General features: G+C 34.4%; 1 protein-coding gene across 5 annotated transcripts in view; it reads left to right on the top strand.

The window, feature by feature from the left end:
* The window catches only part of PCDH7 (protocadherin 7), a 282,519-nt gene that overhangs the window by 44,612 nt on the left and 225,792 nt on the right, over positions 1-12,115 (top strand). Inside the window, exon 2 of one of the 5 annotated variants that reach the window (XM_068943224.1) lies at positions 7,033-8,910. The exons of the other annotated variants lie outside the window; for them this stretch is intronic. Coding sequence (XP_068799325.1) covers positions 7,033-7,110 — 78 coding nt within the window. The 3' untranslated portion in view covers positions 7,111-8,910. Of the gene's footprint in view, positions 1-7,032; positions 8,911-12,115 lie in introns of those variants that run through there. 5 annotated transcript variants of the gene reach the window in all.

Below are 12,115 nucleotides of genomic sequence, written 5' to 3'. Positions count from 1 at the left end.
TTAGCAGAGAAAAGAGATATTTTGCCTTTAGGCAGATTAATGCTGGGAGCTGGAGAAGTACATTCCCTGTTCAAGCCAGATGGTTTATTCTCTACAGTATTGGCCTTGAGTAGCAGGTAGAGAAAATGGTAGTACTGCCAATGGCGAATAGGAGGAAAGTGGGGAAGGTGGCATGCAAATACTTTTCATACACTTCTTAGAACCGCAGTATCTCAGCTGGTTTTTCAGAGTTTCAGATGCTCAGTTCTTAATTCTGTGTACAGACGAGATAGAAAAATGGATCTTACAAGAGACAGAAAAATGGGTCTTTTCCGTTGAATAAAATATGTAATCAGGAAAACAGCAAGCTATGAGAAATGTGAGGAGAAGGGGAGGGTCAGATCCCCTGCCCTCAAGGCTTTGTAGACATTACAAAGATGATTGAAAGAAACAGTAAAATATTATGTGGTTACATTAACCAGAAGAGAGCAAGAAAAAAGTAGGACGATTATTACACTTAGAGACAAAAGATAACTTAGATGTGACCCAAAAGTGAAATTAATGTTTTGCCTTAGTTTTCAATGAAGGTGATAATGTTGTGTATTGGGGTAAAAGCTGAAAGTCAATCCGAGATGAAAGCAAAACTTGGAGTTTAATATATTTAAGTCAAGGAGGAGCAGATAAGCCTCCTCACAGAATTGTGAGTGAACTGGAACATGACATTCCAGGTCTTTTTGTAAATAAATGTGTTAGGGAAAAAATGGTACTGTTTTGTTGGAGAATAACAAATACAGTATTTATATTTAAGTAGTGGGGAAGATGGAGAAGGGGGATAAAGGTCTAGAAGTATGACCTCATTTTTTTTATTGAACAGCATAGAAGATTTATTTGAAAAAATAGAGTTGCTGACGTAAAGGAAAAAGGAAGGTGGGATAAAATGGAAATTGAAAATGGTTTTACTGAAAGGGGTTCATAGCAAACCAATCTGATACCTTGCTTTGAAAGATAACCAATTTTGTAGATAAAGAAAGTGTAGTAATCTCTTCTCTTTGGACTTCAGCAAGCAGTTGATACTGTGCCACGTGGGAAGTTATTTGTTCAGATGGGGAAGATGGAATTAGTAAAGGCATTATAAAATGTGTAAGAAATTGGCTAAAATGAGATGACAATGGGTTTTGTTGCAAAGGGAAGCATTGAAATGGAGGGAAAGCTGTTCATTCAAGTCAAGCATCAGTCTTAGGACTGATTTATTTTATATTTTAAATAACGACCTTGATGCAGAGAATGCAAGTATAGTAATGAAACTTGATGTTGAAACAAATGTGATAAACATGATGTGTATGGAGGAGGATTAGACTATACTAGATGAAGGACTGGAAAACTTTTTTGACTGTAGCAATAAAATAAAACTTAATAGCTCAAAATGCAATAGCAATAGCAGGTCTATAACCTGTAAATTCAGTTAGGAAATCATCACTTGGGAGAAAAAGAGGAGAATTTAACGAATTAGTCACAAAGTTATTATGAGCACCAATATGACATAGGCAGATTTCTTTCTGCAATATTAGGGTGCATGCATCAAGTGGTGTATTGCAATGAGAGAAATGGATGTATTCGTGTCAGTAGAGGAGACATTTGTGAGACTTCATCTGAAAGATTGCTATATTATTCTGGTCAACCATATTCAGGAAAAATTAGGCTTATATTCAGAGATTCAGAGAAGAGCTGTAAGAATAACCATGGGGTTAGCTGTGCGAGAGATGACTAAAAGGGCTTTATTCAGACATAGGGCTCTGAAAGACAGGTAGCGGCAGGCTAAAATTGAATGGCAGAAGCTGTTACTTTCCTCAAGGCAGGAATATTTAAACCTCCTTTGAATCATTTTGCGAACCACTGCCTAGTGTATTAGGGTAAACCAAAATTGAAATTGTTTTACTTTAATACACCCAGCTAAAGACTGCAATAGTACATGAGCTCATTCATAGCGTATCAGATAACCCTGCCCTCAAGGCTTTAATGTCCATCAGAGGGGTGGAGCAGATGGATGAGGGTGGTAACTGTTACTGCCATCTGGTTTTAAGCCCACTGTTATATGTATCTCAGAGCCTTAAAGTAAGCAGTGAGAGGAGATTTGACTGTTCTTTGTAAATATCCTGGGAATAAATATCAGGAAAAAAAGAACAATTCTAATCTAATAGCAGTTAGTATATTACATTAGTTGTATTATCTACACTAAGATCAACCTATGTTCTGTAAGCTGTTTAAATAGCAGCACAAACCTCTCAGTGTGACGTCTGCAGCATCGGAGGTGTCTAAGGATATCAGTGCTTGTTATTCTCTTTTCCTGTGAGGCTTTTCTTTTTCTTGATGTGGCAGTATTACTCAGTTTTCAAGAAAGATCAGAGTGCTTCTGGCTTAAGATTGTAATAAATAAATTATATATGTAACATTTCTGTTATTACAGTGTTTCTTATTATATTAATGCATTTATTCGCTAGGGTAAGGTAACAGAATTTTAATAAACGTATTGTGCAAGTCGTATGAAAACTATATAGCAGTTTTCATTGCTGAGACTTTTTAGATAGATTAATCTTATGTTTCCCCACTCCTTGCTTTCAAAAAACTATTAACAAGTTACATTTTTGAGCACTCTCTACTTGGAATAAGTCAACGCATATATATTGAAAATAGAACAATAATGTCATTATGCTGAATGGTAATGTAGACAGTTCTCTGCTTCAGGAATTGCAAGACGTAATAAATAGCATTAGATACATAATACTTGTATTATTACAGTGCTTGTGATAGAGTAATAGAGATAGTTAAGAACTGAGAGGTTTTATATTTTGATTTTCATTACTACCAGTATATGCTGATAATTAATTGACAACATTTTGTTTTTTGGAAAGAAGGACTGCTAAACGTTTATGTATATGTGAGATTTTTTTGAATTCTAGTGTATTGATTCTTTAGTTTATGGAGATAAATGAACTAATTTCATGGCAATGGCGTGGACAGCAGTCTTATCATTTCTAACCACTGTCTTTGGTGAATTTGCAGGCATCTAGTGCCTAACATAAAGCATGGCAAGTAGGAATCCTGATACTGTAATCCCAATATCCTAACTCACCTAAGTGGTGAGAGTCTCCAGAGGAGGCCTAAATGTTCAAAATTCGTTCAAAGTTAATTTCATGATATGTAGAACCTTCCACCAAATTTTGAAGGCCTAGTGAACATAAAATCAATATTCCAGAGCATTAATAAATATAAAGAATAATGCAGGTTTATTTTGTCAACTTTATGCTTGTAATAATAGGGTTAAAAATGAGAATGTGTTTATTTTTCTGCCTATTTTTGGTATAAATTAGAATATTTAGATGTGATGAACTTGATTTACCTCTCACCTAACATGTAAAAGTCAGGAGTAGCTACAGTGGAGTTGCAAAGCTAAACCCTACTGATGCAAAGTAGTTAAGAATACTGCCAATTGTGTATAAGTAGGGTTAAATGAGAATATAGTCATGTTGAACTTTGTGCCACATCTAAATGTCTTACCCTTTAAATTGATTTCCTTTTTTAAAACTTTCTTTCATTATCAGGAGTATTGATGTATTTTCCTAGTGAAACTAGACTGTCTATTAAAGAAAAGCTGTGTATCTGTGGTCCTGCTTAGCGTTCCTCCTTCATTTCTTATTCAGACAAAATTTCATCAATGTCAAATTGCTTCAGTATTTTTTCAATCTATATATGGCCCTTAATGATCTGGCAAATACTGCACAAAAGGTAAAGCTCATGAAGATGTTAAAATTTGTATTTACTGAATCGCGTTGATTTTGTGTGACTGTGGTCCTTTGGTTTTGCACACTTTAAAGCTTGTGGAACAAATACATTATATTGTTCACTTAAAATATGAATTAAAGAGTGTGAGAATTAGCATTTCAGCCTAAATTTCTGTTTATTGTTCATGTATATTCTTAGGAAACATGATATTAAATATATTTCCCATAGTTTCCCACATCCTATTTTGATTTCTGTCACAAACTGAAAATGAAGTTGTATGTGTAAAAGAAGTTTAAAAATAGATTAGAAACATTTTGTACAATGTAGTAGGGAATCCATCAAGTTATGTTTTTATCTGGTGTATGGTGTAGTGGGTAGAACTGAACATGTTGTACCTTTTGGCTTTGTTTAGAGACACACTGAAAGTTGAAGAAAGTTGTACAGTCTCAAATTTTTAGTAATATACACACATCAATGATAATTATATATAATATATGCTGCAATCATAATATATTTATAGATTCAGGTTTAGTACTAAATGGATAAAGTAAGATGTGTGTTAGAGAAAATGTAACGATTGAAAGGTGTACTTGCAAAAGTTAATTGTTGTAAAGCTTGTAGTATAGTCTGTTATGGGTTGTAAACTTCTATACTCTGTTAAAGGGTGATCTCCCCCATACTTAATATAAAATAATTATGTATAACAGCATATATGGAGTTAATATTGAAAGTTCACTTGCCAGTAGCAATGAGCATGTAAGTTAAAGAAAAAGAACAAATAGGTATAAATATACATGAATAAATTTGTTTTGGGTATTAGAGTAATTTTTAAGTTCTGCAGCAGTGAAATTCTGCAGCAGATTTCCCATTGAAATATTGATGTAGGAAAATTGTAACCTATCAGGGAAATACATGACACTATACCTAGGATAAAAAAGTAACTGGACTCAGAATGTAAGAAGAGCCTTCCAGGCCTGTATTTCTGCATTAGATTGACTTAGCAGAGAACTACAAGCATCTTGCTCAGGAAAACTATGACTCTTAATTCTTTATTTTACTCTCTTTGGTGTATGTGCACTTCCATACTGGGAAATGGGAGGAGAAGAGAGAGACAGTATTTTCAGTTTCCCAGAAATAGCAAGATTCTCCAGCTGCAGGAGAAAGGTGAGGAAAACAACACCTCATTTCACAGAAGTTTAGAGAAGGAGAAAAAATAATTTTCTAATTTTTCCATCAGTCATTAGCATAGCAGGAAGCGTTGGGCTGTCTGTGGATGCATCTGCATTAATGATTTAGAGCAGGGAAGAATTCTTTTTGGTGTAAATTTGCCATGAGTCTACATATGGGGTCCTGCTGAAAACATTTGAGTGTGCTGTTGATCCTTTTGAAGCAAATTCCTTCCAAGATGGTCTTCAGGGTGTCACATGGTGTGTACCACTTGCAGTGCAGATGCTGCATCCTCCAGCAGTTTGCTCTTTGTGCATGCATAGTGTATGCCTAGGACTGGCAAGTGATGCAGACTTCGTTGCTGGTAAAGACACTGTAGACGCACAGTCCTTGAACTGTAATGGATTGCAGCAAATCACACTGTCATCCTTCGCTTTATACTGCACAGCTAATATGGACTGCTGGGTAATACGGACATATCCAGTGAGACCTCCATGATTGTTTGAATTTGTAAGGATATACTGTATTGCATTTCTGATATAAAGATTTAACATCTTATCTAGTAGATACTGGGTATTTTTTTTTGCTTGTTTTATTTCTTCCCCTTGCATTGATTTATGATTTGATTTGTTAACTGAAGAATAACAGGAATCTCTCTGTTATAGAAGAGAAAGCTCTGGTTTTAGAAAGTTCTATTACATTTATGAACTTTTTGTCCTCAGAAAAATCTTATAAATACACCCAGTGCTCGCTTTTGAAATTGGATCTTGGAGAAAGATACTTAAAATATATATGAGCAGATCCTGTTTATTGCATAGTAGATGAGTCTACCATTCCAGTGAATGCATTCTCCTTAAAGTTAGCTAAATTTATTTTTTATATGAATTTGACTAACTGCTATGCAGAATTGAAGTTACCAACTTTGAGGTACTCAATGTACTCATTGGGGATAGATAGACGGATGGATAGTTGGATGGGTGGATGGGTGGATGGATGGATAGAAGCATTATATATATCTCTATCAAGCTTTTTTGTCCAGTCTAGTATTTTTACTGTTTAGGTGAGCTAAGACAGAGGAAACAGAACAAAGAGATTTGCATATAATTGAATTGATGATGATGAAACCTTTTAGTGAGACATAAATGTATTTCTTCTACAAACAAAGTAGAATGTTTTGCTTGCTTGTCCCAGATGGCTTCCTGTAAGAAGATCATATTTAGATTGAGGAACAGACGTTACTTCCTTGAGGACGTTTGGGAGTCTTTTATGGGTTATGTTCGTAGAGCAAAAGCGGCTTTGTAGAGATGCTTGACATTGTTATCCTACACTTGTAAAAATTCATTTTAACTTCACTTATGTGTAATAGGTTAGAAAGAGTGATTCATTAAAATGCTGGAAAAGAAGGGATTAGCAGTGAGTGGTATGAAATAAATATAAATTATTAATAATACAAAAATATTTAAAAAAGCTGTAAAGACTAGCTGATGAATGCCAACTGAATGTATTATATAACCAACTCAGGTTAGTGGTTTTTGTGAAGATGATCTGTTTTTGAGTGAGCTGGTTTTGAAGAATCTGTTGGACAGAAATTTTCACTGTTTATTATTAGACATGCATTTCTCCTCAGCTTCTCATTTCCCTCATGAACATATTGATCAAAGCAGTTCAAGGAAAGCACATTTTCTTCTAATTCTTAATTTTCTTTATGTCTACCTTGTAGTACAATAGTTGATACCTAGCATTTTGACTGACTTATATTTTCAAAGAATTGTGTGAACAGTATTACTATATTTTGTATATTACCGTCCACATCTCTCTGTTTCTTGGGGGGCAAGGGAAAGAGGTATTGTTTGTTTGTTTTCTTTTGAAATTCCTATTCTTTGCTTCTTCAAACCAGCTGATATTCTTAGTGATTTATTGCGCTATTTAGCCCATCACTGATAACTGAAACATATATTTTTTTTTACTCTATGTGGTATATGTTTGGAACTACCAGAGAGAAGAGGAATCTCTTTACTCACTTATAAGATCCGTGATACAGGATTAGATTAGTTAAACCCTGCTCACATCCTGGTAAGCAGACATATATTTTTGTATTTTTTGTAGGTGAATACAGTGCAGACTACACAGCACCCTGGCCACATTGAGGAATCATGTAAAATGAATGTGTGTGCTCGTAAGTGAAGTTTTTATGAAGTGAAACTCCAACTCTGATGAATGTTGGATCACAAAATACATGAATTCTCTTTACTCTCATATTAAGAAATCGATTCCCAAGGGGCAGGGTCACCGCAGAACTATGTGGACCCTGAAAGCTATTTTTTAAAAAATTGAAAATGAAAAATAAACACGATGAATCATTTAAAAAACTGAAAACAAGAGATTCAGATCACATTTTGGATGCTTTTGGAAAGACATTAAGCAGAGGTAGGATTCCCAACCAGAGAAACAAAAGGGATGTGAGAAAGTTTGGTAAGCAGAAATGGTCATCAGTGAAGGAACCGGATCAAATGCCATCTAATTTAGGCATATGAACAGAATGAGTTTTACGCTTTGTTCCATCTTTGAAAGGACTAAAATTTGATTAGATAATTGCTTCAATTAGTTACTGGGAGGTGAGTGTGAACAAGATTGATTTTTTAGTGTTTGAATCCGGGATTTACTGAAAGAAATGAACAGTCCTGATGATGTACTAGATAAACAAAGAAAATATTCTATACCTCAGAACTGGATGCCTGGGAAACCAGATATAGTCTTAGCATTTAAAAATCTTTTGTACTACCTAAGCACATGACAGAGAGACAGGGGAGAAAAATTAGGGGAAGGAGTCTTCAGATTTTGCTGAAAAATGGCTCTGCAAGGAAGTGAGGTTGATATAGAGAAGAGAAGAAAGCAAAACATACTACATGACTCTACCAGAGAATACAGGAGTCGATAGTCACCTACATATACACATACAATTTAGTTGTTAAGCACAGGTTAATTCATATAGCTGGGAAACTCCAGACTAGAATAGTTGTGGCAAGAATAGTACAATTGCCAAAATCAAAATACATATAGGGAGAGCCTCTACATCTCAGTCATTGTTAAACTATACATCATATAAAGCAAAAAACTATGACCCCAATCCCAGTTATATCCAAATCTATCTATATACATATATTTATATAAAACCCCTCCAATTTTGTATTTATTTTATGTTTGTTTGGATATTACACTATAAGTACATCAGCTTATGACTTAGAGAAAGTAGAGGCTGAATATTTTCTCCTAAATAATTGCTTCATTCGTATAATGCATCTTCATCATAAATAACTGCAAGAGTAGATGTTTTAAATATTAAAGAATATTAAAGAACGTTTCAACAAGCACTTTTTTTTTTGAAGAGTAAGGCATTGCTTCATTTGGTTGAAATTCCTGATATAAATCCAGTATCACTACAGGAGGAAGCTGTATTATATTTGTTACTTAAGTGTATGTTATCACTTGCCTTCACAAAATGGCTTTTCACCTGTATGAGCAACAATGATGAAGACTTTTCCCCTCCTGATTGTTATGCACTTAGGTCTGAATTAGCTTATCTTTTGTATTTATTCCTTCAAAACTGATAGTCTGCCAATCTTTTCCACTTGTGATAATCAGTTCCAAGTGGAGGAATTTATGATACAGTAAAGGCTTTGACTTCTCTATTGTACTGAGATTATATTACCGAACTTCAAAGTCTGTATACTCCTACTGTATTCATTTTCTTTTCTGTGAACAAAACCAATAAGCAAAATTAAAATAAAAAAAATCAGTTCTTTCATTTTTGAATTGATTCCATTTTCTATGTGTACTTTGTTTATTTAACCTTGATTGCTAGTTTGGAATTCATTGATAAGAAAACACATCACAGACCTTCAGTAACTTTGCATAAAGGAATCCTTTGGAAATCAAGAAAATAAATACAGAGGGAAAGAAAGCAAAAAATAAGAGAGATGAATGAGAAGGAAAAAGAAGGAAAAAGATGTAAAAAGAGATCGAGAAATGTCTCCCCCTCAGAACGGATGCATTGTTCAGGAATATCACAGGATCTATAAAAACTAGTACTAGCAACTTTGTTAAAAAGGGCAGGTTACAGATTGTTTCCTTTGCGTTTTCTAGTCCTTTCCTTTAATTCAAAAGGTCATTGAAAACAGTATGTGGAGTACCTGTGATCCATAGACAATATTTCATTCTGATTCTTCAGTGAGTTGAGAGCAGTTGCAAAGCTTGTCTAAAGATGAGAAATAATAAAAAATATATTTAACGTGTAAAATTTCAAGGAAAGGAATGCATTAAGTATGCAAACATATTTGTGAATTTTTCACCCTTTTTTCTCAGCATAGACATTATCTTAGTCACAAAAAATGTATAAGCTGGAGAGTGTAAAGACAAATGTTGAAGACCTGTGGTGAGAGTCTTATCTCGGATACAGCAAACCTATATTTCAATAAAATTGTTCTGCAACAATGAATGAAAATAAAATTGTCTCTTTTGTATTCATTGCAGTTTCATTGTGCTGTATTTAATTTTCTGATCAGAAGCAATTACCAACAGAGGATCCTTGAAAAATATTGTGCAACTACTATAATTTTCAGATTTCAGATTTTAGCAGCCAAGTGATTTGTATGAAATAAAAACACCTTTATTTTGCCTTCTGCTACAACACCGGTGGGGATAGGTCAGCAAAACTGTGGGAGGCCAAATGAAGGATTTTTTCCTGTGTGACATCAACTTGCAAGACACTACGAAGTTCAAAATTACAAGTGGTGATACAGCTTTTTACAACTCTTTCTTTCCTCTTTGCCTCCTATGGCTGCTTCATGGTTGGGTAACGTCTTTTTTTCATTAAGAATGAGGAAGTGAAAGCTTATCTGTGACAAGGGCATTCTACTTTCTGCTTGCCATTGTCCTAGATGGATGAAAAAAAAGTCTGTTCATGCTTGTTTCATTTTCCTGTCTTTTAAGAGCTTAAGTTAGAGTCTTATAGCCAAATCTGTCTTACCTTATTCATATGAATAGTCCAAATAAACTTGCAAGACTGTTTGTATGAATAAAGATGACTATTCTTTTAACATCACTTTGTTTTCACTTCTGTTTTATACAAGACCATTAAAGAGTAATAGATGTCAGAAGCAAACTATCAGGGAAGTTGTGATACACTATCACTTTAGCTAGTTAAAAAAAAGTTAGATAAGTTTTTAGTAGGAGTGATACAGGAAATGGCAATCAGTGGGAAATCAAGCTGTGTAACACAAGATTTCTCTTCTGTTCCCAATGGTTATGCTTCTGTGGATTGTTTATTGTCAGTTTGGAGAGGCAACTCTCACTGATGCCAACTGCAAATCTAAATGTAGATGGAGAAGTAGATATGGTCTTTTCAGTAGTAGTCGATTTACCAAACCATCCATCAAACTGAAACTGAAGGGTTAAATTAAGCAAGCTTCCCTCACCTAGGCTACATTTTAGTCTAAGATTGTACAATATAATTTAATGTAAATAATTTGTTTTTACAAAGGTTTGTTAAACAGCTTAAGATCTCTTGAGATTTCTCAGGCTTATTAAAAAACGTGTGTCCCCACTCTTCATGCAAGCTTCATTTAAGCACATAAGCACAGAGGCCTGGGTTTAACCACTTGCCATTTAAAACATCTGGTGTGGTAATCCATACTTTAACCCATTGCTCATTTTCCTGTTTGAGAGTCATTAGGTTTAGTGTATTCTGCTGAGCTAGTAAAAGGTAGACTTTTACTCTCTAATGCAGTAGCTACATTTAAATTTCCAATATGTACTTATTGTACATACTTATAAGCTTGAGAATATCTCCCTCTGCATTGAGGGGGAAAAAAAAATTAACCTATTGTACTTGCAGACATTGTATTTGACTTTTGACATTACATTTAGGGAACACTTTAATTATGTGAAAAACCATTCCAGCTTCTATACTGTTCTCAGAATTTAACAAGAGTCCACACTAAGAGAGCAGTATGTGATGAATGCCTCAAATAACTCTTTGTAACACTATGAACATACCTACACAGTCTCATTGTTTAAAATTAAGCCATTTATTTTAGTTAGGATGTGTCAGAAAATAACAAGAAACCACAATCCCATTACTATTCTTCATCGTACCCTGGCTTACTGTTTCAGCATTGAGTTTTCCTTTGATCCTAGATTCCTAGAAGCGGAATCAGAGCTATCTATCACAGCAAAAAAGTTTGATGCTCTTTCAGAAGGAGTTATGATGCTACTGGCTGGAAAAAAAAAAGTTCATTATTTCCCCTGGCAGTTATAACAGAACCTTCAGTAGTCTTCAGCTGTGGAATTAAAGGAAGCCATTACAGTTTTCAAATCAAGTTTAAAATTAATTTCCTTCCAAATCAGATTACTTTTCACATTCATAGAACCGCGGTTTAGCCCAATAACACTATCTGAATAGCAAGTACCAACCTAGTATATTTACAAAAATTTCTATTATTTATTATTTATACATATTAATATTATATTTACTTATGTGACAGAAAAAAAGTTTTTACATCTTCTAAAGGATTTCAGTAAACCTAGCTATGCTGTGTAGCCTGCCTTATGTGGCTTAATTATTCATGTTACATTTTCCAGAGTTTATATTTGAGAAGATAGCAGGACTTTAAATTGGCTTAATACACAAAATAACATTTCTTTAAAGTATGAAACTGTACACAGACTATTGTTGTTTTGGAAAAATTTCCACCTCTTGAATACTGTTCAGAACAATTTTATTTTAGGAATAACTATGAGCAAAAGGGTGATATATAGACCGTGAGAGCAACCGTAGAAGAGACTGTGGGCATACTTTGACATCATAAATAGCCATCTACTTTTCTTTCAGATTCCTAGAATAATTACGATTTACTTCTCTTATTCACCACTGTGTTATGCGAATGGTGCAAGACAAAGTATACAGAGAGCAGAGCTAAATCTAACCTAACTTGCCCATTTTCTCAGCTTCTACATCTAAGTGAGTTAGCACATTACCAGGCTTACACGTGCATGAATATTAACCAGTGGATGAGATTACTGTAAAGCTATGTTTCTAATCTTAGCAGTATAGGCTCACAACTGAGAGATTCTGGGGTGAGAAACAGGCACCTCTGGGAGCCTGTTCATGTCAGCCTGAGTTGAATTTCTG

Source organism: Struthio camelus, chromosome 4 (genome assembly GCF_040807025.1).
Source record: "Struthio camelus isolate bStrCam1 chromosome 4, bStrCam1.hap1, whole genome shotgun sequence".
In the NCBI taxonomy this organism is placed as follows: domain Eukaryota; kingdom Metazoa; phylum Chordata; class Aves; order Struthioniformes; family Struthionidae; genus Struthio; species Struthio camelus.
Note: the sequence above shows the minus strand (reverse complement) of the source record. Positions and strands in the feature narration are given on the sequence as shown.